Consider the following 22,395-nt stretch of genomic DNA (forward strand, 5'->3'; position numbering starts at 1 on the left):
ATCTCCTCTTACAGGACACCAGTCATACTCAATGAGAGTCCAGCCTAGTGAACTCATTTTAACTCAATTTTCTCTGTAAAGACTCTGTCTTCAAACACACTCACATTCTGAAGTCCTGGGGGTCAGGCCTTCAACATCTGAATTTAGAGAATGCAATTCAACCCAGCCCATCAGGTCATGGCACTAGCATAAATATTATTTCTCTAACATGCTTTCAAGAAAGCAAAAACTAGAACAAAAAACAATAAAAGGAGTATATATACCAACATAAAGCCTACACTCTCAGCATAACTAAAACAGAAAATGACCAGTAAATAAATACAAAAACAAGTGCTTATCTGAGCTCCAGCTCTTTTCACTTCTGGTATCTATGAAGGGAAACATTACAGCCCACAATGGCCTAAAATCTTTACAGTACATTTGGAAATGCCAAAAACAGGTTTTGTTAGATCACAACAAATCAGCAGGACGGAAAAACCTGGGAACAAAGACTGCCATAGAGCAAGACCCTGGGAGGAGCTGAGCATGTGCTGGGGATGGAGTCATTTGAGAGTCATTTGCCTGGAAGATTTCACACAATTCTCTGCTCATAGAAACCAAAGCAATGGGAAATAGGCCAGTTCCTCCTGCCCCTCTCCCCACCACCCATTTTTGCAACTTCCCTCATCCTCTTTTCTCAGCAGCAGATAGGTCCTTTCAGTTGCTTGGGACAAAATCTGAATTTCATCCCAGGCTCCTGTGTTTCTCTCACACCCACTCTCTACCCAATGATTTCTATTTTCACTCAATCCCAACTCTTCCACCTTTCCCTCTCTTCTCTGCTGGCCCATTCCCTACCTTCCTACCTCATCACATCACCAGAGGAAGAAAAGAAGGGTTGCTTTGCACCCTACAACATGAGTGGTTTGGGAGGTTTACCTTTATGTCACAGCAGACTTTGTCTGCCTGATTTCTCTCCTTAGATCTGCTAAGGAGCTATGTATGAGGGAGAAATAACTATTTTTTTGTTTGGGGGTTTTTCGTTTGCTTGTTTTGTTTTTGTTTCAAGATGGGTCTCCCTATGTTGCCCAGACTTGCCCCAATCTCCTCAATTGAGGAGTTCAATCCTCAATTGATCCCACCTCCACAGCCATCTGGGAGATTGGGACTAAAGGCATGAAGCACCACACCCAGGTCAAAAACATCTATTTTTATGCAGTCACTCAAGTCTAGAAGGGAAGTCAACAAACTCTGTAAAGAGTCAGAAAATATTTTAGGCTCTGTGGGTTACAAACATCTGTGCAGCACACTCTTCTTTGTGAATGTTATAATCCTTTTAAGATATAAAAGACATTGGGGAAAAAAATGAATGAAATTAAAAGCTGGTTCTTTAAAAAAAATCAATAAATATAAAAACATTTAGACAGATTAACCAGGGAAAAAGGAGACTCAGATCATAATGTCAAGAGTGAGAAAGTAGGATCTCAAGAGGTCCTACCCACATTAAAAGGAAAACATGAGTACATAATGATAGTTCAGTTAATAAGCTAAAGAGGACCAATTCTGTGACAGACACAAACTAACAGATTTCACCCGAGGAGAAATAACCTGGCTACTCAGGAGGTTGAAATCAGAAGGATTGTGGTTCAAGGCCAACATGGGCAAAACAATTTGTGAGTCTCCATCTTAATGGAAAAAAGCTGGGTGTGATGGTGCATGCCTGTCATCCCAGTAAAAGTGTAAAATAAGAGCATCACAGGTTGGCCTGGGCAAAAAGTGAGACCCTATCTTTAAATAAATAAATAACCAGACTATGAGCACATGATAAAAGCGAGAGCACACAAGGGAGGGGTGAGGATAGGTAAGACACCTAAAAAACTAGCTAGCATTTGTTGCCCTTAACGCAGAGAAACTAAAGCAGATACCTTAAAGCAACTGAGGCCAATAGGAAAAGGGGAACAGGTACTAGAGAAAAGGTTAGATCAAAAAGAATTAACCTAGAAGGTAACACCCACGCACAGGAAATCAATGTGAGTCAATGCCCTGTATAGCTATCCTTATCTCAACCAGCAAAAACCCTTGTTCCTTTCTATTATTGCTTATACTCTCTCTACAACAAAATTAGAAATAAGGGCAAAATAGTTTCTGCTGGGTATTGAGGGGGGGGGAGAGGGAAGGGGCGGAGTGGGTGGTAAGGGAGGGGGTGGGGGCAGGGGGGAGAAATGAACCAAGCCTTGTATGCACATATGAATAATAAAAGAAAAATGAAAAAAAAAAAGAAATAACCAGAGTTAAAGGGTTGGAACTTGGCTCAAGTGGTAGAGCACCTGTCTAGAAAGTGCAAGGCCCTGAGTTCAAACTCCAGTTCTGCCCTCCCACTACCAAAAAAAAAAGGGAATTGAGATTTAAAAAAAAAATACTTCATTGAAAACATGGATGGCAAGTGAATACATGAATAGATACTCAACATTATATGATATTATAAGCCTTTAGAGAAAGACACAATAAAACATAATGACAACGTTTAAGGGAAAAAAAGACTATAACAATACCAAATGTTGGCCATGTGGAGAAAATGGAACTCTCTCATGCACTGCTGGTGAGAATGTAAAGTGGTAGAACACTTTATCATTTTCTTAAAATGTTAAAACATGTATTTGCTATCTGATGCAGCCCTTCTAGTCTTAGGCATTTACACAACAGAAAAGAAAGTCTATGCCCACCCAAAGACTTTTCATAAATGTTCATAGTGGCTTCATTTGCAAAAAACAGAAATTGGGAAAGTCCAAATATCCATAAAAGGTAAATGGATGAATAAACTGTGGTATATCCAGGTAATGAAATATTATTAAGCAACTAAAAGAAGCAAACATGTTTTGCAACATATGAAGTAACCACAAAATAATTATGCTGTATGAAAGAAGTCAAACAACCAAAGAAGTACACTGTGTAGGAGTCCCTAGAAGTCAACAATTAATCTCTACAGTAGGTAAAGCGGGCAGAGTGCTTGCCTGGAAATAAGGAGGAGGAACGGAGTGTGGGGACGGACAGATTACAAGGCACTATATAATGAAACTTTTGGGGCAACAGATTTTTTTTTTCATGGTACTGGAGTGAACCCAGGGCTTGAGGCTTGCTAGGCAGGCACCATGACACTTTATCTATGCCCCAGGCCCTTTTGTTTTTATTTCTTTTTTGGCTTGTTCTTAAGGTAGGGTCTCCCTAAATGTTCCTTGGCTGGCTTCCAACTCAGGATCCTCATGTCTCTGCCTCCCGAGTAACTGGAATTGCAGGTGTGTACCAGCACACCTGGATTCTTCATTATCCTGATAGGGAAAAGGATTGCACAGGTATGCTCATACATCAAAACTCATCAAATTTTACCTGTTTGTACAATTGTCACACACCATTTATAATTCAATAAAGGAAATGCAATGTAAAACAAGGTGATCCTATTTTCCCTCTTTCAAAATACAAAAATTAAATACCATGATAGGATTCTAACTCTATGGTGGCAAGGTATGCCTAGGCAACTAACTTCAATTCACTCCACTCCTCTAAGTGCTCAAGGGCCTACCAATAAACTTAAGAGGAATCCAAACAAAATCAAAGAGGACACTCAGACTGCATCCCATTGACACAGTTAATTTGATTGAGGGGATTTGCTTAATATTGTGGTTGCTCACTATTTTTTCTTGGTGGGTACAACTGGGAATCTGTGGTAGAAACTAGGAGGAGGCAGCTTCATGTCCAGCATTCCAGCATCTCGTTCTTTGGGGCGGGGGTGGGGGGGGGCCCGGGGAAGGGTGTCTGTCTTTGGAAGTTATTACCACTGGGAATTTCGGAACACTCCACACTATAGGATCCATTTTGTACCTGTACCAATCCCAGCTCCATAACCCTGGGCAAATTACATAGGTATGAGGCTCCTTGGTTCTCTCATCTAAAAATGGGACAGAGAACTCTACCCGGTGGAATTCTTACAAGGATCTGTGAGAAGCAGGTAGAAGTGTTCTGCAGACACATAGAAAATGCTCAATAAACGCCAATATCAAATAACTACGAAAATGTAATTTTTTACAAGGAAAAAGAAATCCTTCTCAGTGTCTAAATTTTAAAAATGGAAATATCTAGGGCTAGCCTCCTCGGGAAAGGAACGCTCACGAAGAAACGTGGCCAGAGATCTGGAGGGCGGAAAACCTCTTCCTGGACAGATGAACTGAGAATACGTGCCTACCTCTGGACAGTCCTACACACCTGCCTAGCTTCCATTGCCGGTGTCCTCTTTAAGAACCCAGCCGTGACATCATCTCCCGACGCCGCGCAAGCGACCTTGGCAACGCCCCTACCGTTCCTCCGGACAGCCTCAATTGGCTGAGCAGTCCCGGGATTCCCCGCCCCTTCCTCCTATTGGTCCGGGCGCTCGCATCAATTGGAAGGGATAGGAGCGGTGATTGGCCGCCGGGCCGCCCTCCAGAAGGCCCCGGGGAATCGCGTAGGCTGCGCACTCTAGGGGGAGGAGCGCAGCCCTGCGTCGGGACTCGCCGCTGTCCTAGTCCGCCCGTCCGCCAGCCCGTCCCTCTTGCAGCCCGCCTGCTAGGCAGGGCCGGCCCGGCCCGGCCATGGAGTCCTACGACATCATCGCCAACCAGCCTGTGGTCATCGACAACGTGAGGCCCCGCAAGGGGGAGGGCGGGCGCCCCACCCCCGAGGTCGCCTGCGGCGGCGCTGAAAGGGACCCCTCCCGACTGTGCTTGTCTACCCTTCACTGCGCGTTTCGTCGCTCCCGCAGGGCTGCTAGGTTCCAGGCCAGGGCAAAAGGGCCAGGTGTGGGTAAAAAAAGCCTTGAGACCAGCCTCCTAAAGGCGCCCCGGAGCCCCTGCTCCAAACTGTCCCCAAGCCCTGGAAGTCCAGGGGAGCTGGAAACAGCCGGTGCACCTGTGCGTCTGGCGCGTGGACGCTTTCCCAGCCCTTCTCATTTGAGAATGGATCACTGGGCAGGTTTCGAACCCAACCCTGTTGCTTAGCCTTCAGCCCTGACTCTGGCTGCCTGATGAAGGTGGACTGGCATTTGCCCCTTTGCACACAACTGGCCTCATCTTTTAGAGGTGGTTGCCTTGGTGATCTTTCACCACTTCCCAAGAGGCTGCACCCAGAGGCAAAAAAATGCAAGTTACTCTACCCGCCACGTATCCACCACCACTTTTTTTGGCATCTTGACTTCTTTGACCCTCTTAAAGGCCCTCTGTGCAAAACAGAAATTCCAGAACCTGCAAGGCAGTGCTGAGTTCAGAGCCACTCTTCCCAGGACCAAGATAGCAATATGGGCTGTTTGGAAGCCTGAAAGGAAAGATGACTGGTTTCCTGTAGCCTTTCTTTGAGCACTGAGGCTCTGCTTGCTTTTAGCTGACCTGGAAGGATTTCTGGCCTGACATGGGAAGAAGATGAGGGCTGGAGTCTATGGATGTGCCCCTAGCTGATGCTTCTCATGAACCTGCCTTGGAGTTTTTGACCTTAGCTCACTAATGCTCTTTCTGAGCGCTGTCTTCACATGTGTCCCCGATAGGGTCCCTTAATGGTTGCCTTTTGTATCCACGTGGGCTGCTCTGAGTAACAGCAGGGGATGATTGCAATGATGCTAGACCTGGGCTTGGACCTGCTGTCCAGCCTGCAGCATGAATGGCCAGACTACTTCCTTTTCTGGTGGGCAGATGACTCACATGGCTAAAAACAAGCGTTTGAGTTCAGAGGGCAACCTCCTGACCCCTTTGGGCTTCCAGCCCCTCCTCTGTAAGTTGGAGGCATTTATTTCTGCACCACAGACATGGAGGGTTGGGGTGGAAATTGGCGGGAAGAGGGGTTGAGAAGCCAATTTCTTCATTGGGTGGGAAGTTTCTAGATATCACATTGATTTTGAGATTCTAGGTCCAGCTTCTAGGCTGGAGCAGTGGCAGGACCAAGATCTCATAATGTCCAGGGAAGCCACTTGAGGAAAGGTGGACAGTTGACAGTTGTCCCATGTATCCAGTGGTCTTTCCTAGCAGGCCTTGTATGTGGTCCAATTCTGCTGGGGTTGGGTGGGGGGGGACTCGAAAACATACTGCCCTGAGGGGTTGCTTCTAGCTGTGTTTTGGGAGTGGATTGTACGATGGATTCCTCCTGGCAGGAACTAGCCCTGGAATTTACAGAGGAGGAGATACTTCATGGTTTCTCAGTCACTACACTATTGACCTTCTCAACTGGATAATGGTTGATCTTGGGGGTGTCTGTGCACTGTAGGATGTTGAGTGGCATCCCTGGCCTCTAACCACTAGATGCCACAAGCACACACACCCTATCTCCCTTTCAGTCACCTCACACTGCAAAATGTTCCCAGGGCAGGGGTGCAAAGTCACCCTTAGTGTTGAACCACTGGTGTATGTGTGAATTATTGTGTCCTCTGGGCAGGATCTCTGGCTTCCTCCCCAGCCTGCCTTGGTGCAACAGCCAGCTGCAGGGCACTATCTTCCCTAGAAGTGAATGTCAGGAACTAAACATTGCTTTTCCTTGCAGGGTTCAGGAGTGATCAAGGCTGGCTTTGCAGGAGACCAGATTCCCAAGTACTGTTTTCCAAACTAGTAAGTGTTGCTCAGGCAGCCGCCTTCCCACCTTTGTTTGCTTCCTAAGAGATCATTGGCTGTGTGTCACAGTACTCTTTGAGGACATCTCCTACACTAGATTGGTATAGTTGACACACTTCAGAGATCTCTGAAAGGACAAGTGCTCTGGGTTTCTCCTTCTCTGGAGATTCTCACTTTTGTTTCTCCCTGAGCCCAGGAGGAGAGGCACCAGCATTGCCCTGGGGATGGGGCGTGGTGGCAGCAGCAAGAATAAAAGGGAGTTCTCTCCAGAGGGGGAATCTAAACTCTGGCAGAAAGAGAAGGAGGGATATCACCCCTTCCTCCCTGGAAATTATTTGTTTTTTGTGTCTTTTTTGGTGCTGGGGATTGAATCCAGGGCCTCCAGAATGCTAAGCACAGGCTCTGACCTATGTCCCCAGACCCCTTGGAAATGTTTTCTTAGGGGCTTGTTTATTTTCAAATTCTAGGAAATGTTTTGTTGTTGCTCTGGAGGGTCTTTCCCTGTGGTGCTGTGGCAGCAGGGTTGTGGGGGCGGTGTGTGCCATCCCAGAGACAGCCTGAAGTCCTTGAGCCCCTCCAGCCTGTTGGGAAAATTTCCCTCAGGAGTGCCTCTCCTCAGATCCTGGAGACTTTGGAATTAGCGGCCTCCAGGGGGAGGAGCAGGATCCTTAGGCTCCCAGAGTGCTGGCTACAAGGAGTCAGAGCCTGCCTGGGCATTATAGAGGGCTTCACCTCTCCTTCTGGAACTCTGCAGATAATGGAAGGCTCCCATCTTTGTGGGTGTGGGCAATGAGGGTCGCAGTTTGTGACGGTAGCTCATCAGATCTTCTAATTTCAAGAACTGAGTCTCTCTTCCAAAAGCCCTGGCAAGGGAAGGGGCAACATCTACTGAGTGAGAGGGGGTGCAGAAGGGAGCCATCATCCTTCTTCCTGGGGCTGTCCTTCTCTGATGTGCAGATGACATTTACAGCCCCGTCCACTGAAGTGAGAGCATGGGCTGAGTTACTGTGGCTGCAGAAGACTGACTTTCTACCAGGGTTGGGCCATGGCAGCCTTCCATGGGCCTTGTCCCATTCCCCCTGGGCTTCCCGTCCTGCCAAGGCCTGTGTTTTAGTCCCTTGTCCCATGGACCCAGGCTTAGACCTTTGCCCCATGGCCACATCCTGATGCTATGGAGGACAGCTAGCTACTGGAACTTTGAAACTGTACTTTAATTTTCCTGGACACAAGCTCAGCTGTGAACCCCTGCCCGCCTCACTGACAATGTGTCCTTGTAGTGTCGGGCGGCCTAAGCACATGCGGGTGATGGCTGGAGCCCTGGAGGGGGACCTCTTCATTGGACCAAAAGCAGAGGTAAACTATGGGGCCTGCCTTTCTCTGAGTTGGGGTCCTCAGTCACAGGAGCACTGAGTGGTGGACAGGGGGCACTCCCCTGCTGACCTCTGTTACATATTCCAGCTGTGAAGTGCTAACTGTAGCACCTCCCTTCTGTGAAGTACAGGGTGACACACTCTTGTTCTAGGGAATATTGTTAGAGCCCCTCATGTCCTACCTTGAAGCTATTTTGAAACTACAGAGGAAAGAGCTGATTCAAAAGTAATTTAAGAGGAATCACAGCCAGGCATGGTGATTTCACACCGTAATACCAGCACTCAGGAGATGGAGGCAGGAGATTGGCAAATTCCAGGCCAGCCTGGGATACAAAACAAGATCCTGTCTTTTATTTTTGTTTAAAAAGGGGATCACCCAGACTGAATGACTGCTCTGATGAGGACAATAGGGGCTACCTCTTTCACTCTATCTGTAGAGATCCACCTTGGGGATGCACACTAAATCATCTTAGCACCTTGGGGAGCCAGTTTGGGCTGTGGGGAGAAGAGGCAGCCAGCCCAGTTTGGACCAGGTACCATGGAGGCACCTGGGGGACACAGCATGGGGTACTGGGAAGCGAGGGCCTGGTTCTGGGCCTTAAAGAGAACACTGAGCAGAAGGATAAATGTGGGGCTTCCAGGACATGAGGTTAGTAACACCCACGACTGTGGGTAAGAGAAGCTAAGTTGTATCTGGTGAGAAAAGCACACCTAGAGGAATGTCAGGGCAGGTGGAGGCAACACGTCTGTGCAGGAAATAGATAAGGACTGGCTGAAGAGCTGGGGAAAGAGGCCCCAGCTGTGCCCTAGAGGATAAGGGGGTATAGGTGGCCCCAGGAGGGATGGTGCTGACAGAAGCAGTAACTGGAACTGTGCAGATAGAAACCAGGCAGTGTGAACAGGTGGACCATCAGCAGTAAGTTGGGAAGCTGGAGAAGCACAGCAATGGAAGAAGACAAGGGACTGTGGGATGGAACACATTGTCACTTTCCCTGGTCCCAGACAATTGAAGCTAGCTGAGCTCTAAGGGCCCAAGACACAGTTGGTCTGATGTGCCTGTTCCAAGTTTAGAACTTGCCAGTGGGCAGGGGTAGCTTCATTCAGAGCAGAGGAAAGGGGCAGCCTTCAGGTAGGCAGAAAGCAGCTGCTTGCTTAGGGGCCTCGAACCACATCTGGCCATCCCACCCCTTCTCCCAGGAGCACCGGGGGCTGCTGACCATCCGCTACCCCATGGAGCATGGTGTGGTACGGGACTGGAATGACATGGAGCGCATCTGGCAGTATGTCTACTCCAAGGATCAACTGCAGACCTTCTCTGAGGAGGTGTGGCAGCCAGTCCTCACACCAGTCTCCCGGTTTTCCGGCTGAGCCCTCTCTCCTCTGCTTCCTTCCTGGTCAGGTTTCCTTGTTCCCTGTCTGCATTTTGGCTAGGGCCTGCTGCCTTTTCACTTGTCTGTGTGTACCTGCACAGCCAGTGGTGGTCAGGCTGAATGTCCCAGAAAGCTGTACCTTGGGAAGAGAAACTGCAGCAGATATTGGGATAGAGCCCTCAGGAAGGATGGGAGGCTGCAGCTACCTGTGCTCAAAGCAAGGCTTTTGGCTTGGGAAGAACCTTTTAGGGCCTAGCATATTGACTTTGCACATACCATGACTCTCCCATCTCTCCTAGCATCCTGTTCTTCTAACGGAGGCCCCACTCAACCCCAGTAAGAACCGGGAAAAGGCCGCGGAGGTGTTCTTTGAGACCTTCAATGTACCAGCCCTGTTTATCTCCATGCAGGCCGTGCTCAGCCTGTGAGTGGTCCTTGAGTCCCCAACCTCCCTGTGGCTGTCCTTTGACTTCCCTGGAAAAATGTCCCCTTGATTCTCTCAATGACTTTTCCTTTAGGAAGTCCCTCATGTTCTGTTTCAGGGTAGATAATACAAATATCACAGGGTCCCTTCCAAGGGTGAGGTGGTCCCCATGCCTCAGTGGCTGAGGTGAGGGGATACTGACCTGGTGACAGGTACGCAACCGGACGCACCACAGGAGTGGTTTTAGACTCGGGGGATGGGGTCACTCATGCTGTCCCCATCTATGAGGGCTTCGCCATGCCACACTCCATCATGCGGGTGGACATTGCTGGCCGTGACGTCTCCCGCTATCTCCGGCTGCTGCTGCGCAAGGAAGGAGCTGACTTCCACACCTCAGCTGAGTTTGAAGTCGTCCGGACCATCAAAGAGGTAATAAGGGTCAGGGAGTGTGGGCATGGCCTAGGGTGAGAAGGGGGTAGGATTAAGGCATTGGGCCAAACCCTGGCTGCAGGTATCCCTGCTATAGCCTTTGAGGGTTGTGTCCCTGCCTCCCACAGCGAGCCTGCTACCTGTCCATCAACCCGCAAAAAGATGAGGCTCTAGAGACTGAGAAGGTGCAGTACACCTTGCCAGATGGCAGCACGCTTGAAGTAAGTAGCCAGACCTGACACTGGGGTATCATCTAATGCTGGACTTGGAGGAAGGGGATGTCTGGCTTCTCTGGGGAGCCTATCTGTCACAATCCTGTCCTCCAAGGTGGGCCCCGCACGCTTCCGGGCCCCTGAACTGCTGTTCCAGCCAGACCTGGTTGGGGATGAGAGTGAGGGGCTCCATGAGGTGCTGGCCTTTGCCATCCACAAGTCTGACATGGACCTTCGCCGGACACTGTTCGCCAACATTGTACTCTCAGGTGGCTCAACGCTTTTCAAAGGTACTGTGGTATGGGAGGTGGTAATGGCAAGACCAGCTAGGCCCTAGAAACTTGACCCCCTACCACAGCCATACTGAGGTTTGAACTCAGGGCCTTGCCTTTAGCCCTTTGTGCTTTTAGCTGTTTCTAGATAGGGTCTCCCATTTTTGCCTGAAATGGCTAACCCTCAGTCCTCCTATTTATACCTCTTTGTAAATACGCTTTTGGAATAGCTGGGGTAAAGGTGGGAGCCACTGTGTTAAGATTTAAAATGAAATTTTACAGAAGGTGAGGGGTAATAGCTATAATCCTAGCTATTACAGAGCAGAGGCATGAGGATCACAAGTTTGAGGCCAACTCTGTGCAAAGTTAGCAAGATCCTTTCTCAAAAATAAAATACAAACAAAAGGCAGTATTTAACTGTACATGATTTAAGTGACAGAGCAATTGACTAGGAATCTCAAGGTCCTGGGTTCAATATCCAGTATTGCAATAAATAAATAAATAAATATTAAATTAAACCTTACTTCATTTAAGTAAGAATAAGTTTACAGTGGAGGATAACTTTATAGTTAGGAAGGGCATGGGGGCCAGGCAGAGCCATGTGACTTACTATTTCATCTCATATCCCACTCTGAGGAACCCATACCCACAGCCAGGGTGCTGGATCATGCCTCCCTTGGATTGCACTCCCTCCTTACCCTAGTCCTGGAGGGGCTGCTGAAAGAGGAACGACAGCAGCTGGGGTCACCAAGGATTGGGTATGGGGAAGTAGTGTCAAGATATAGACCCCAGGCTCCACTATCCTTGTATTCACAGGCTTCGGTGACCGATTACTAAGTGAAGTGAAGAAGCTTGCCCCAAAGGACGTTAAAATCAAGGTGAGATTGTGGAGACCCCCCCTCTCACCCTTGTGTCCACCCATCCCTGCCCTCCCTGTCTGGCTCCTTTCCCCCTTCCCTCTCACACCTTTGCTGTCTGTCCTTGGCCCTTGGTGGGAGGGTGACTGCTGTGTGGTTTACATGTCTACTTGCTCCCTTTAGATCTCGGCCCCTCAGGAGCGGTTGTACTCCACGTGGATTGGGTGAGGCAGGGCTCAAGGGGAGGGCTCTGGGAAGAGACCATTTTGCCCTGCACACTTCTCCCAAGGTTGGCCCAGGCCAGGTAGAGGTGGGCCTAGGGAGTGCCTAGGGAGGGCAGTTGGCCCAATCCACAGGTTGATTCTGTCCCTTCATGCTCACAGTGGCTCCATTTTGGCCTCGCTGGACACTTTTAAGAAGATGTGGGTATCCAAAAAGGAGTATGAAGAGGATGGCTCTCGTGCTATTCATCGAAAAACTTTCTAATGCCCATGGAGGGTGGAGCATGTTGGGAGGTGGGATGAAAGGGCAGCCAGAGCCCTTGACACCTTTTGGTCTGGGCTCACATTCTAGGCTTAAGCCCCTGCATGCCCTGACCCCAGGCAGGTGGTACAGCAGTGCTCTCTTTAGCCCACCTCTTCCCTCCCCACATGTGTGCCCACACTCACAGTAACATTTAGCTGCATGGATGGCAGTCTGAGGCCAGAGCATAGGAATTGAGCAGAGCATAGGAATTGAGGAGCCCAACATTGGGTTGGTCTGAGTGTACCCCTTGGCAGGGCCAGTTAGGCCTATGCTCTTGCTCTAACTCTTGGAGCTGCTTCCTAAGCTCCAAGACCACACACCTGGACATCCCATTTCCTCTGACAGGCTCCCACCCAGGGCCAGAGTTCCTGGATGCCAGGGGAGCAGGCTGAAGGAGGGGCAGCCAGCAACTGGTACAGTGAGGCAAATCAAAGTATCTCATGCCACCTCCTCTTCATGACCCAAGAAGACCACCCAAACCCTTCCACACTCTCCTCCTGTCTCACTGGGAAAAAGCCCTCCTGTAATGCTGAGTACTGGGCAGTCCTACATTCCCAGAAAGGGGGTGTGACCCAGTGTCAGTGTCAGAGCCATGGACAGCCACAGCCAGCCACAGTTGGTGGTTTGTCGCACTTGCCTTCAAAGCACTTCATTGACTTGCTGCTCTCTCTCCTTTACCCCAGTACCCTGGACAGGAAAGGGTTAATTGTCTTAATTTGTTAAGGGGAAGCCACTTAATCAGGAGTCAGGCTCAAAGGGGGGAGGACATACTTCCTTCTCACTTCCCTCAAGAAAAGGGTCTTCACTGTGGCCAGACCCCCACTCCTCTCATACATGTACAATAACACAGTTGCCTGAACAAACCTTTTTTTGTAAATCATTATAGTAATAATTATGGACAAGGCCCAATGTGTGGCTCTGTTTTCTTGTGGCTGTATGTGCTGGTTGCTTACCTGTCCCTGGGGACTTTCAGAGAAAGGACCGGAGAGGATGCAGCTCAGCAGTGACACTAGCTCAGAAGCATGAGGCCTTCAGTGGTTGGCAGGGCAACAAGGCACAGGAGGAACCAGAAGGCCGGGCTCCCTGGAGCAGAATTCTCTAGCCTGGTTACCCCTTTGCTGGGACCCACCAGGGGAGGCAGAGAACAAGGCCTGCCTTCCCTGCCTTGTTCCTAAATAGGCCCATGTGCATCACTTCCCCTGTTCTCATTGAATACCTGGACGAGTCCTGCTCAGACCACTGAGGCAGCCTGTTGCCAGCAGTGATGCAGGCTCATCAATTCAGGCAGGTCAGGATGGGAAGCAAAGGAGTCTAGGAATTAATGGGTTGGGAGTGAGCTGACTCCACAGGAACAGGCTGAGAAGCAAGCAAGAAGGGTGCTAGAGGCAGAGGGCTTTTAACAAATGATTTGGGAGAGTACCTACAGCAGCTCTTGGAGGGTGCCACATGTTTAGGGCCAATGGTAAAATTAAGATCTATCTCTCGCCCCAATAAACGTACAGGTCAGGAAAGAAAGACACACTGGCCTTTTCAGTTGAGGGGGCCAACAGCAGAGGTATCTAAATCAACAGGTGGGGCAGGTTGACTTGAAAGGACCTAGGGGCGTCAGCCAGGAATGGGGAAGGTTCCAGGAATAGGTTAGGGCTCAAAGAGATGCCTTGGACAGAGGTGCTAGAGAAAAGGTCAAGTCAGCAGAGAAGAGTAAATGGTCTGTGGTGGCTCAGTGTGGTATAGACCAAAGAGGTCTGGTGGGCCACCACGTGGAGAGGGCTCTTAGCTATGTCTTAGGTGCCAGGCAGCAAGCCACAGGAGTATGGTGACCAGAGCCAAGTGTTGAAGGCAGTTGAGGTGAGGGGCCAAAGGAAAACCTAGAAGTGAGATCAGGCAGGAAGAGAGAAAGTACTGAATTAGGCTGTCTGTGCAGGGCATTTTGTGAGGGCTTTTGGTCACAGTACAGTGTCAGCTTTTACACAAAAACCTCATTAGGTGGCCCTGTAGACCAGTTCATCCTGTTTGTTCAAGGTACCACTGGCTCCTAACACCCAGGTTTGGAACCTTATCACTTGACTCTTCTCTCTCTTCCTTATCTTCCTCACATTCTGTCAGTCACATATTTGTGGCCTCTTGTGGAGACCTCTCATACTTGCCCTTTTCCACTGGGGCCATTACTAGCCTAGCTGATGACCATGGCTCCATTCTCCTACTCACCCAATCATTTGCCCTTAGTTCTCATGTCTGGACAACTACTCCAAGTATCAAGCAATACTCCAGTGCCTTGTGAAATAAAACTTAATTGGTATGATGCTGGCAAAAATCACCCTCATGAATCACACATGTTGTGTTTGGTTCAAGCCCCTTGAGACCCATTCCTTCCCAGTCTTTGTGTCCTGCTTCTCCTGCCATCCTCTGCTCATGCTATTCTCTCCATGGTAATGATTTTCCCTTTTATTTGCCAAAACCCTGCCCTTTAAGACAAAGTTGAGTGCAGCAGCATCCTACCTTCCACCAGGTTGAGCTCATGGTGTGCCAGGCTGCTCTATATTGGAAGAAAGCTACAGAGGAAGAAGGTAAATGACTAGGAGTAAACCTTGTGGTTGGAATTGGAGGTATTATGACATGGTTTTATTGGACATAATAGGTAGATACTGAAATAAATGTACATCTGTTTGTAAGCACCAGGGTTAAAATAACATACATGCATTTCCTAGCCCTGTTTGCTGACAGGGCCTGGAAGCACTGACATCCCAGGTAACAATGAGCAGATGGTGTCCAGGTCTTGGATTTCTAAATACTATCTTTTGATTCCCTAGGATGGGAAATACAAGATGTGCCTAGAATGTCTTGTAACACTATAAGGTAAGCACTTGAAGAAAGGGCTTATCTAAAGGATGCAAAACCAACCTGAAGGAGCACCCCTTGTTCAAATCTGTAAGGAATTATAAATCATCTAGCAAAATATACATGTGTTTGAGCACCTGTGCATGCCCTACTTGGACTGGCCAAGGCAACCTGGTGCCAGCAGTGATAAAGTCTGGTCAGCTCAGGTCAGGACAGGAAGGGAGGGAGGCCAGGGAGTGATGGGCTGGGAGTGAGCTGGCTCCCCAGAAACTTACTGATATAAATGATTGGAGAAATATATACATGGGGAAAAAGGAACAGCTCTTCTTTCAGTAGGATTCCAATTAATGGAATGATGGAAGAAGAAAGGACACTGTTGGGCAAACACATTATTACAGGCAAAAATGGATGCAAAAGTTAGTTGGAAAAATAAGAATATTTGCATTGTCTTAGAGTATCTCTCCACAAGGTACTAATTGCATAAGGAAAAGTCACTTTATGGTAGAGAAATATGGTAGACACCACCTTAGCCAAGTGATCAAAGTTTACAGTAATAAGCCATTGTCTCTTGATTCACTAAGAAGGGCCCAATTTTCTCTGGTATTCTTTTAAAAAAAAAAAAAAAAAAAAAAGTCCCTCTGACCAGGAGCCTGCTAGCAGTGGGCAAACCCAAACTGAAATTAATAGACCAGTTCTTTTGTTCAAAAGTGACAAGTCATGAAGACAAAGAAGGACTAAGTATAACATGAGATGCTGAGTTAGACAAGGATTTTCAGAAAGCCAGCAGAATCCTGCTAAGGTCTGTTGATTCGTCAAAGGTACCATGTTAGTGTTAATTTCTTGGCTTCATTGAATGCACTATGATAATGTCTGGTGCTAACAGGGAAAACTGGTGGAAGGTTCAATAGAAACTCTTTGTAACTAATAGGAACTATTTTGCAGCTTTTTTGTTTTTCATAACAAAAACAGGGACAGGAACTGGGTACCTGTGTATCACACCTGCAATCCTAGTTACTTGGGAGGCTGAGATCAAGAGGATTGAGGTTTGAGGCCAGCACAGGCAAATATTTCACAAGATCACATCTCCAAAATAACAAGAACAAAATGGACTGGAGGTGTGCCTCAAGTGCAGTGCCTGTGCCTACTAAAAGCCCTGAGTTCAAACCCTGATCCCCCCAAAAAATAAAAAAAGTGAGGGAACAAAAGGACTCGGGCTCTGGATCTAAGTGGCCTGGATTCATAACCCTATCTCTATAGATTACTAGCTACATAATCCTGAGCTTTCCTAGGTTTCCCATCTTTAATGGGGGTGTGGGTAATAATGGCACCCCCCCTCATGGGTTTACTAACAGCCTGGAAGATGAACCTGGAACATTTTGTACCAGAAAATATAAATCTAAGAGAATGATAGGGACACATCGAAAGGCCACAGGATCCAGCTTGAAAAGATTCCGACTGACCAAATTTGGAACAAATGCAACATCAAAAAAATGAGTCATGAATGGTAATCCACTGGATAAAGTAAGAAAGCAAGAATCCATGTGATATAAATTAATAAACTGAAAGTTTGATAAGGAACAACAAAGTATTGACATCTCAAGGTATCGGCCCATAAAATACTAATAATTAAAAAGCACCCTTGCAATGGAGAAGGCTGGCATACGTTAGCTTAATCAGGTGACCAAAGTAAACCTCATCAGCAATAGGACGTCAGCATTTTGTGCTTCCATAGAAGGGCACCACAGTGGCATTCCACCCTTAGATGTGGACCCTGAAGCCAATCATGAAACAAGACAAACCCAAATTGTTGGTTGAGTCAGTCAGGAGAGTGGAGAACAGATAGGAGCTATCCCAGGCATGATAACTAAAGGCAACACCTGATCCTGAACTGGATCCTTTTGCTATAAACGACATTGGGACATTTAGTAAAACTTGAGTAGGGTCTGAGGATTCAGTGACTGAAATATACCAACGGAACTTTCTTGATTTTGATGGTCATTCTGTGGGGATTGAGAGAGTTAAGGTGTGATGGGACATCATCAGCAATTTTCAAGTGATCCTAAGCAAAACTTTTTTTTCTGTACATGCAGATAGTTTAATACCATTAGAGTGAGGCCTGTAATCTTCCTTCATGAGGTGTGATGAGATCCAGTTTCAAAGGCACTAAGTGGTATCCTAGAATGAAGCTTACTTCCACACAGGAACACTGGTTTGTTCCTTCTAGGGGAGAACATTCTACTGCCTCTCTCATCCAAAGGCTCTCAGTTACCAAGCAGCAAGGAAATTACCTGTTCAGGTTCACATAAGCCCAAGGCAGAGATTCTCAGATTGGAAGTGCCTGGAACCAAATGTAAAGTTCTGATACCTGTGTCCCACCCCCAGATACTCTGTTTCAGTGGTCTGAGTGTGGCCTTGGTCCTGGGATTTGTAAAAGATTCGCAAGTGAGTGATTCTTCTGTGCAGCTAAATTTGAATACCTACTGACCCAGGAAGGGGGAGTTGAATTTACTGGGCTGTGTGTTTCTTACTGCTGCTATAGAAGGTTAATCACATAGTGGCTTAAGATGTAAACTTATTATATAGTTTTGAAGACCAACATGGGTGCCACTAAGCTGCAACCCAGGTGTCTGCAGGACTTCTCTCTGTCTGGAGACTCTAGGGAATCATTTCCTTGCCTTTCTCAGCTTCCAAGGCTACTTGCATACTTTGGCTCAAGGTCCCTTTCCTTGATGATGAAATATTGTATATCTGACCAATCACACATTGTCACATCTCCCTCTTTTCTACCTTCCTTGTGCTTATTGGAACCACCTAAGATAATCCAAGAAATCTCCCTATTTTAAGGTCGATGATTAGCAACCTCTGCAACCTCATCTGCAGCCTTAAGTCCTGTTAGTTATGGGACCTAACATATTTACAGATTCTAGGGACTAGGACAAAGATATCTTTGGGGGATCATTATTCTGCCTACTACAGTCTGGAAATGTTCTTTTAGGAAATGGTTTAAAATTTAAGACAAAAGGGGGGAAAGAAGCATGGGGGACTTGGAGATGAGGGAGCTAGAAAGAGATTTTGGAAGTCCAAAGCTCATCCTAAGCAGTATGAATTGGAAGGAGAGATAGTAAAAATGGACAGGAGGTCTGCCAGACCAGGAGGGCTTCTCAGCAGCACCAGAACAGTCCTCAGGATGGTTAGCAGGAAACTTCTCAACAGCATTAAAGGTGGTATGTAGGAGTTAGATTTAATAGATGGCTAGCTAGGGGCTCCCCTTCCCAGAGGAAAGGGTCTCAAGTGACAGATAAATACTTGAGCAGTTCCTGGAAGCAGAGATAATGGCAGAAAGGAATGAAAGCAATAGCTTAGACTACACGTTCAACACGGGTAAGCTAGACAGATCAGGACCTGTCCCCTTGACTCCTATCACGAACTCAAACTCAAGATCTAGTTTGAATGCTAGTAACTCAGGCCACATCTCTGACAAAACTCAACATAAAAAGGTATTTTCATTTTACAGAAAAATTTTTTGAGAACTAAACTTGTCCAAGGTATCACAAATATAGTAAAATGCTTTTTTTGTTTCTCTGCTCCCTAACTTAATTTCCATGTGTTTCTAGAGCAGAAGAAAAAAAAAGTTAACTCTTTTAACACCAAAATATTTGAGCTGGCTTAAGTAGTAGAGTGCCTGCTTAGAAAGTTCAAGGCCCTGAATAAAAGCCCCAGTACTGCCAAAAATACTACTACTTAACTATCACATATTCCCTTTGTAGCAGAGAGGAGGATCAGAAGAAAACAGACTAGGCCTGAGTCCTGAGAAAGTAGCAGGGAGGTAGGGATGGCATAACAGAGAGAGAAAACCTGAGAAATCTGAACATGAAGAAGGTCACATAGCACCAGGGAGGGGAAAGTCACGTAGCACTAGGATAAATTAGCCAATAAAGTTAAATATATGGATTAGACCTTGCTTTTTGCTTCTGTAACCTGCTTTTAAGGGTATATAAGGTGAGACCCCTTTGTTCTCAGGGCTCAGCCTTTGGACATGAATCTGCTGAGTCTGTGCTGGCACAATAAAACATTGCTTCCTGTGAATTGCCTCAGAGTCCCGTATTTCAGCTAGCAACCTCCTGAAACACTTCTTGGGGACTCATCCGGGATTGCAGAGATGGTGAGTTATCACCTCCCTTGTCACTGGAGTGCATCCCCCCAGACTGCTGAGAGAAGATACCACCAGACACCAACGGACAGCTTGGTCCAAAGGAGGGGATTCATCCTCCCAGCAGGTTGGGATGAGGGCCTTGGATGCACAACAGAACCCAGTGAGGTGCAGGAACCAGCAAGGGGAAGGGAGCACCACTCATCAGACTGGTAAGAACCTGTGTTCAAATTCACGCCTGCCCCAGGAGGCAGAAGGGGAGACTGATCACCTCCCAGAGAGGCACAAGTAACTGCCTTTTTTGGGGTGAAACCGTGTCAGGTTGAGGGAGCGGTATGGATGCACAGTGCTTTGTGAGAGTATATGAAAATGTGAGCTGAGATGCAGCCCAGCTGCGAAGTGAGTGAGGAGTCCCCTCCTACTCTGTGTCTATCTGGCAGGCTGGTAATGGGAGGATATGGGTGGAAATCAGAGTAAGAACAATCCCTTGGAGTGTATGATTAATAAGTTTAAAAAGGGATTTAATGGAGACTGTGGAGTTAACTCCTAACAAGCTAAAGGTCCTTTGTGAAGTAGATTGGCCAGCTTTTGGTGTAGGATGGCCCCTGGAAGGGTCACTGGTTAATGAAGTTTACAGAGTAATTGTTAAAACAAAAAAAAAAAAAAACCCTAACATCTAGGAGAATGGGAAAAGCCAACAGGCTAAATTGGTCTTCAAAAGCCAGACTCTGTTGTATATTTAAATTCAGGTAGCAATTTATTGGGTGGACTAAGGAGAAATCAGTCTTTCAGTCTTGATGAGTAGCTTTGGTGCCCCAGTTTTCACATCTTCACCCAAAATGGGCATCCTGAAGGAGGACTGAGGCTCAGCACTAACTGACCTCTTACAAAAATTAACACATGAAGGATGGACTTGCACTGATAAATAAGATCTGGTCTGACTTGAAAGAAAAGGAATGTTGCAAAAGGCTTGTGAATGTAGAGAGGGGGAAGTGGAGGAATGAAAACAAAATTGGGATGAGATCTTAATGAATGAAGTGAGGGGAGAGAGAGGAAAGAGAAGAAAAAGTGAAATGTCATAACATGTTTGGAGACAGAAAAAGATGAAAGGTTTAATGCACTCCATCAGCTGAGTTTTATGTCTTGAAAATAAAAAGTAGAAATCAATTTAGGATTATTAAAACATGCCAGAAATACTAAACTTGCTGGCACCTTTACTTCTAGGGAGTATAAACAGGGAGAACCTACCTTAAAGGGTGAGAAAAAAGGAGCAACTTTTAACTGTTGCTAGTAAAAAAAAAACTGTTCCAAAAGGTAGGTATAGTAGGCTTGGTCTGTTATTGAGACAGTCATGAGTTTATGACTTATGTTTCCCTTGCTAATGGCTGGTCAGATTATGCATCCATCTAATGGTGTATTCACTGTGTGTATATGTGCAAGCATCTTTAAAATGGTTCTTAAACTGCTGCTATACAGTTGTTAAGATACTCAAGGTAAAAACAACTGGTATTTGTTTTAAAGATCTCTGTTATAAACTGCTTAGGCTTTTTACACATAAACATCTTGAGAACGGTTCTTATTATAGAGTCAATGTAAAAATTATTACTCTGTTCTACTGCTACTTTTAAGAAAAATAGGTTTTCACACTTATTTCAATCAGGTCTCACTAAGATGCAGGCATTCAGGGGTTAACACTCTGGCTTAGACCAGAGGGAGGAAAAAAAAAAGAAAGAGAGGCTACATCCTGCAGTAGAAATCTTGAAATTTGGGTAGTTAAAGAAATGACCTTAACATGTTTCATTCTGCCATAATTACAATCTGGAATTTAATTCTCTCTCATAATACAGGGGTCTGTTAACAAAGGGGCTTTCTATAAATTGTTTTTATACAAAAAAAATTTTAAGGTTGCTTTCTGTTTTTTCCCCTAGAAATATAAGTTTCTAAGTTAAAAGGTTTTATAAATTAATTTCAACAAGTAACGTGATATTAAATATATGATTTTTTAAATAAAAGGATAAGAAATACTTTTTAAAAAGATAAAGACAAGCTCTCCCAGGAAATACAAAATAAGTTGTCACAAAGATACAGAGTTAAGTTGTCATAAAAAGATGGAGCTTATAGATGCTTATGTAAGTGATTAAGTTAAGTAAAATCCAGTTATATTAAAGGTTTGTAAGGTCAAAATTTAATGTACTGATGTTAAACTAAAACTTAATTCTCTAAGCTCATAACAAAGCTATCTTTAAAATATTGTATTGTTCTTGATAACGTTTACAAAAAATTGTCTTAAAATGTTTTTTGTTTTGTCAAGATAACTGTCGGGAATTTTTGGTGCAACGGGTTGATCCACAAATTTGTCAAGACAACAAGAGTTTATTAAAGCACAGAAAGACAAGAAACAGCTGAGCACAGGGAGTGCTGCTGCACTGATATGAGAGTTAAGACAGATTTACTTATGTAAAACCAAAGTGACCCTCCAGATAGGATAATAAATAAATAAGTAAAACTCAAAAAGGAGCACTATACTGAAAGTCAAGACCTCCAGCTTTTATTGGACTCAACAGAGTGAAGATGTTAGTCCTACTCCTTTCACATGGCAGGCGGAAGGAATTTTTTGCCCTGGGATGGCCAGATTGGGCCTGTTATTTTAGGGGAGCTCCATTGACTACAGGTTGGTAGCATCCTGCTGTATGTCATGAGCCATGTGTTAATGTCAACAATCTGGGATGTGATCCGTTCTCAACATCTGAGCCATGATTCTTGGCCACTATGTTTCCTAACTCCACACTGAGTCCCCATAAATATTTACCTGTGTTCTCTGGTGATTTTAGTCAGGGTTTTAACTATGAAGGTAACTGAGTCATGTTCATTTAAGAGTTGGTTTATGTTGGGGTTAACAATGAGGACAGCCATGTTAGGACTAGACCCTCTCCACCTTGCAGATGGTCTACCTTTATCTCCCTGGACAGATGCCAAGGACAGTTGGGGAGACAGTGACCTAAATACAACTTATCTTTCTTGGTTGCCCAGCAACAATATCCCTTAAGTGACCTTCCTGGTACTTTTCCACTAGCCCCCTATATCTAGTCCAAGCCTGTGTATGGCACTGGGCTCTAGCTCTCTTTCTGGGGTTGCTCTCCCCAGGTCTCATGCCTAAACAATAAACTATGTACTGGTGTTTGAGCTGTCTCTCTGCCGCTTCCATGCCTCTTATTTTCTAACAGTTTATGTAAAAGTTTCTAGATGACCTCATGGTTAAACAACTGTTGTCCTGGGTGATTATAATATGGTTGGTACCCTATATGTGTCTGTGACTGGGCTGTTTGGGTTTGCTAAAACTGTTTTTTCC

The 22,395-nt window shown here is 46.1% G+C and overlaps 2 protein-coding genes across 11 annotated transcripts in view; one reads left to right on the forward strand and one right to left on the reverse strand.

Moving 5' to 3' along the window:
* Positions 1-4,275, reverse strand: part of LOC109676984 (uncharacterized protein C2orf92-like) — a 177,610-nt gene extending 173,335 nt beyond the window's left edge. For 4 of the 5 annotated variants that reach the window (XM_074050185.1, XM_074050179.1, XM_074050181.1 and 1 more), the window contains exon 1: positions 4,217-4,275. The gene's annotated coding sequence lies outside the window, so the exon portion shown is untranslated. The remainder of the gene's footprint in view (positions 1-4,216) is intronic. The other variant, XM_074050180.1, reaches the window with a different exon arrangement.
* Positions 4,276-4,485: 210 nt separating this feature from the next.
* On the forward strand, positions 4,486-22,235 carry Actr1b (actin related protein 1B). 6 transcript variants are annotated; one of them, XR_002213723.2, is made up of 13 exons: positions 4,486-4,649; positions 6,532-6,596; positions 7,877-7,952; positions 9,167-9,292; positions 9,639-9,763; positions 9,976-10,192; positions 10,321-10,413; positions 10,520-10,694; positions 11,493-11,554; positions 11,717-11,757; positions 11,917-14,625; positions 14,869-14,914; positions 18,917-22,235. XR_002213723.2 is itself a non-coding variant. In XM_020185975.2 (11 exons), exons 1-11 carry the CDS (start codon positions 4,602-4,604, stop codon positions 12,017-12,019), a joined length of 1,131 nt encoding a protein of 376 aa, XP_020041564.1. In that variant the 5' UTR covers positions 4,486-4,601; the 3' UTR covers positions 12,020-22,235. The 6 variants fall into 6 exon arrangements, 1 of the variants encoding a protein (XP_020041564.1); XR_012439804.1 differs by having other exon boundaries at positions 11,917-19,258; positions 21,358-22,235; XR_012439805.1 differs by having other exon boundaries at positions 11,917-14,914.
* Positions 22,236-22,395: the final 160 nt, after the last annotated feature.

The sequence above is a fragment of the Castor canadensis genome, chromosome 12 (genome assembly GCF_047511655.1).
Source record: "Castor canadensis chromosome 12, mCasCan1.hap1v2, whole genome shotgun sequence".
Lineage (NCBI taxonomy): Eukaryota > Metazoa > Chordata > Mammalia > Rodentia > Castoridae > Castor > Castor canadensis.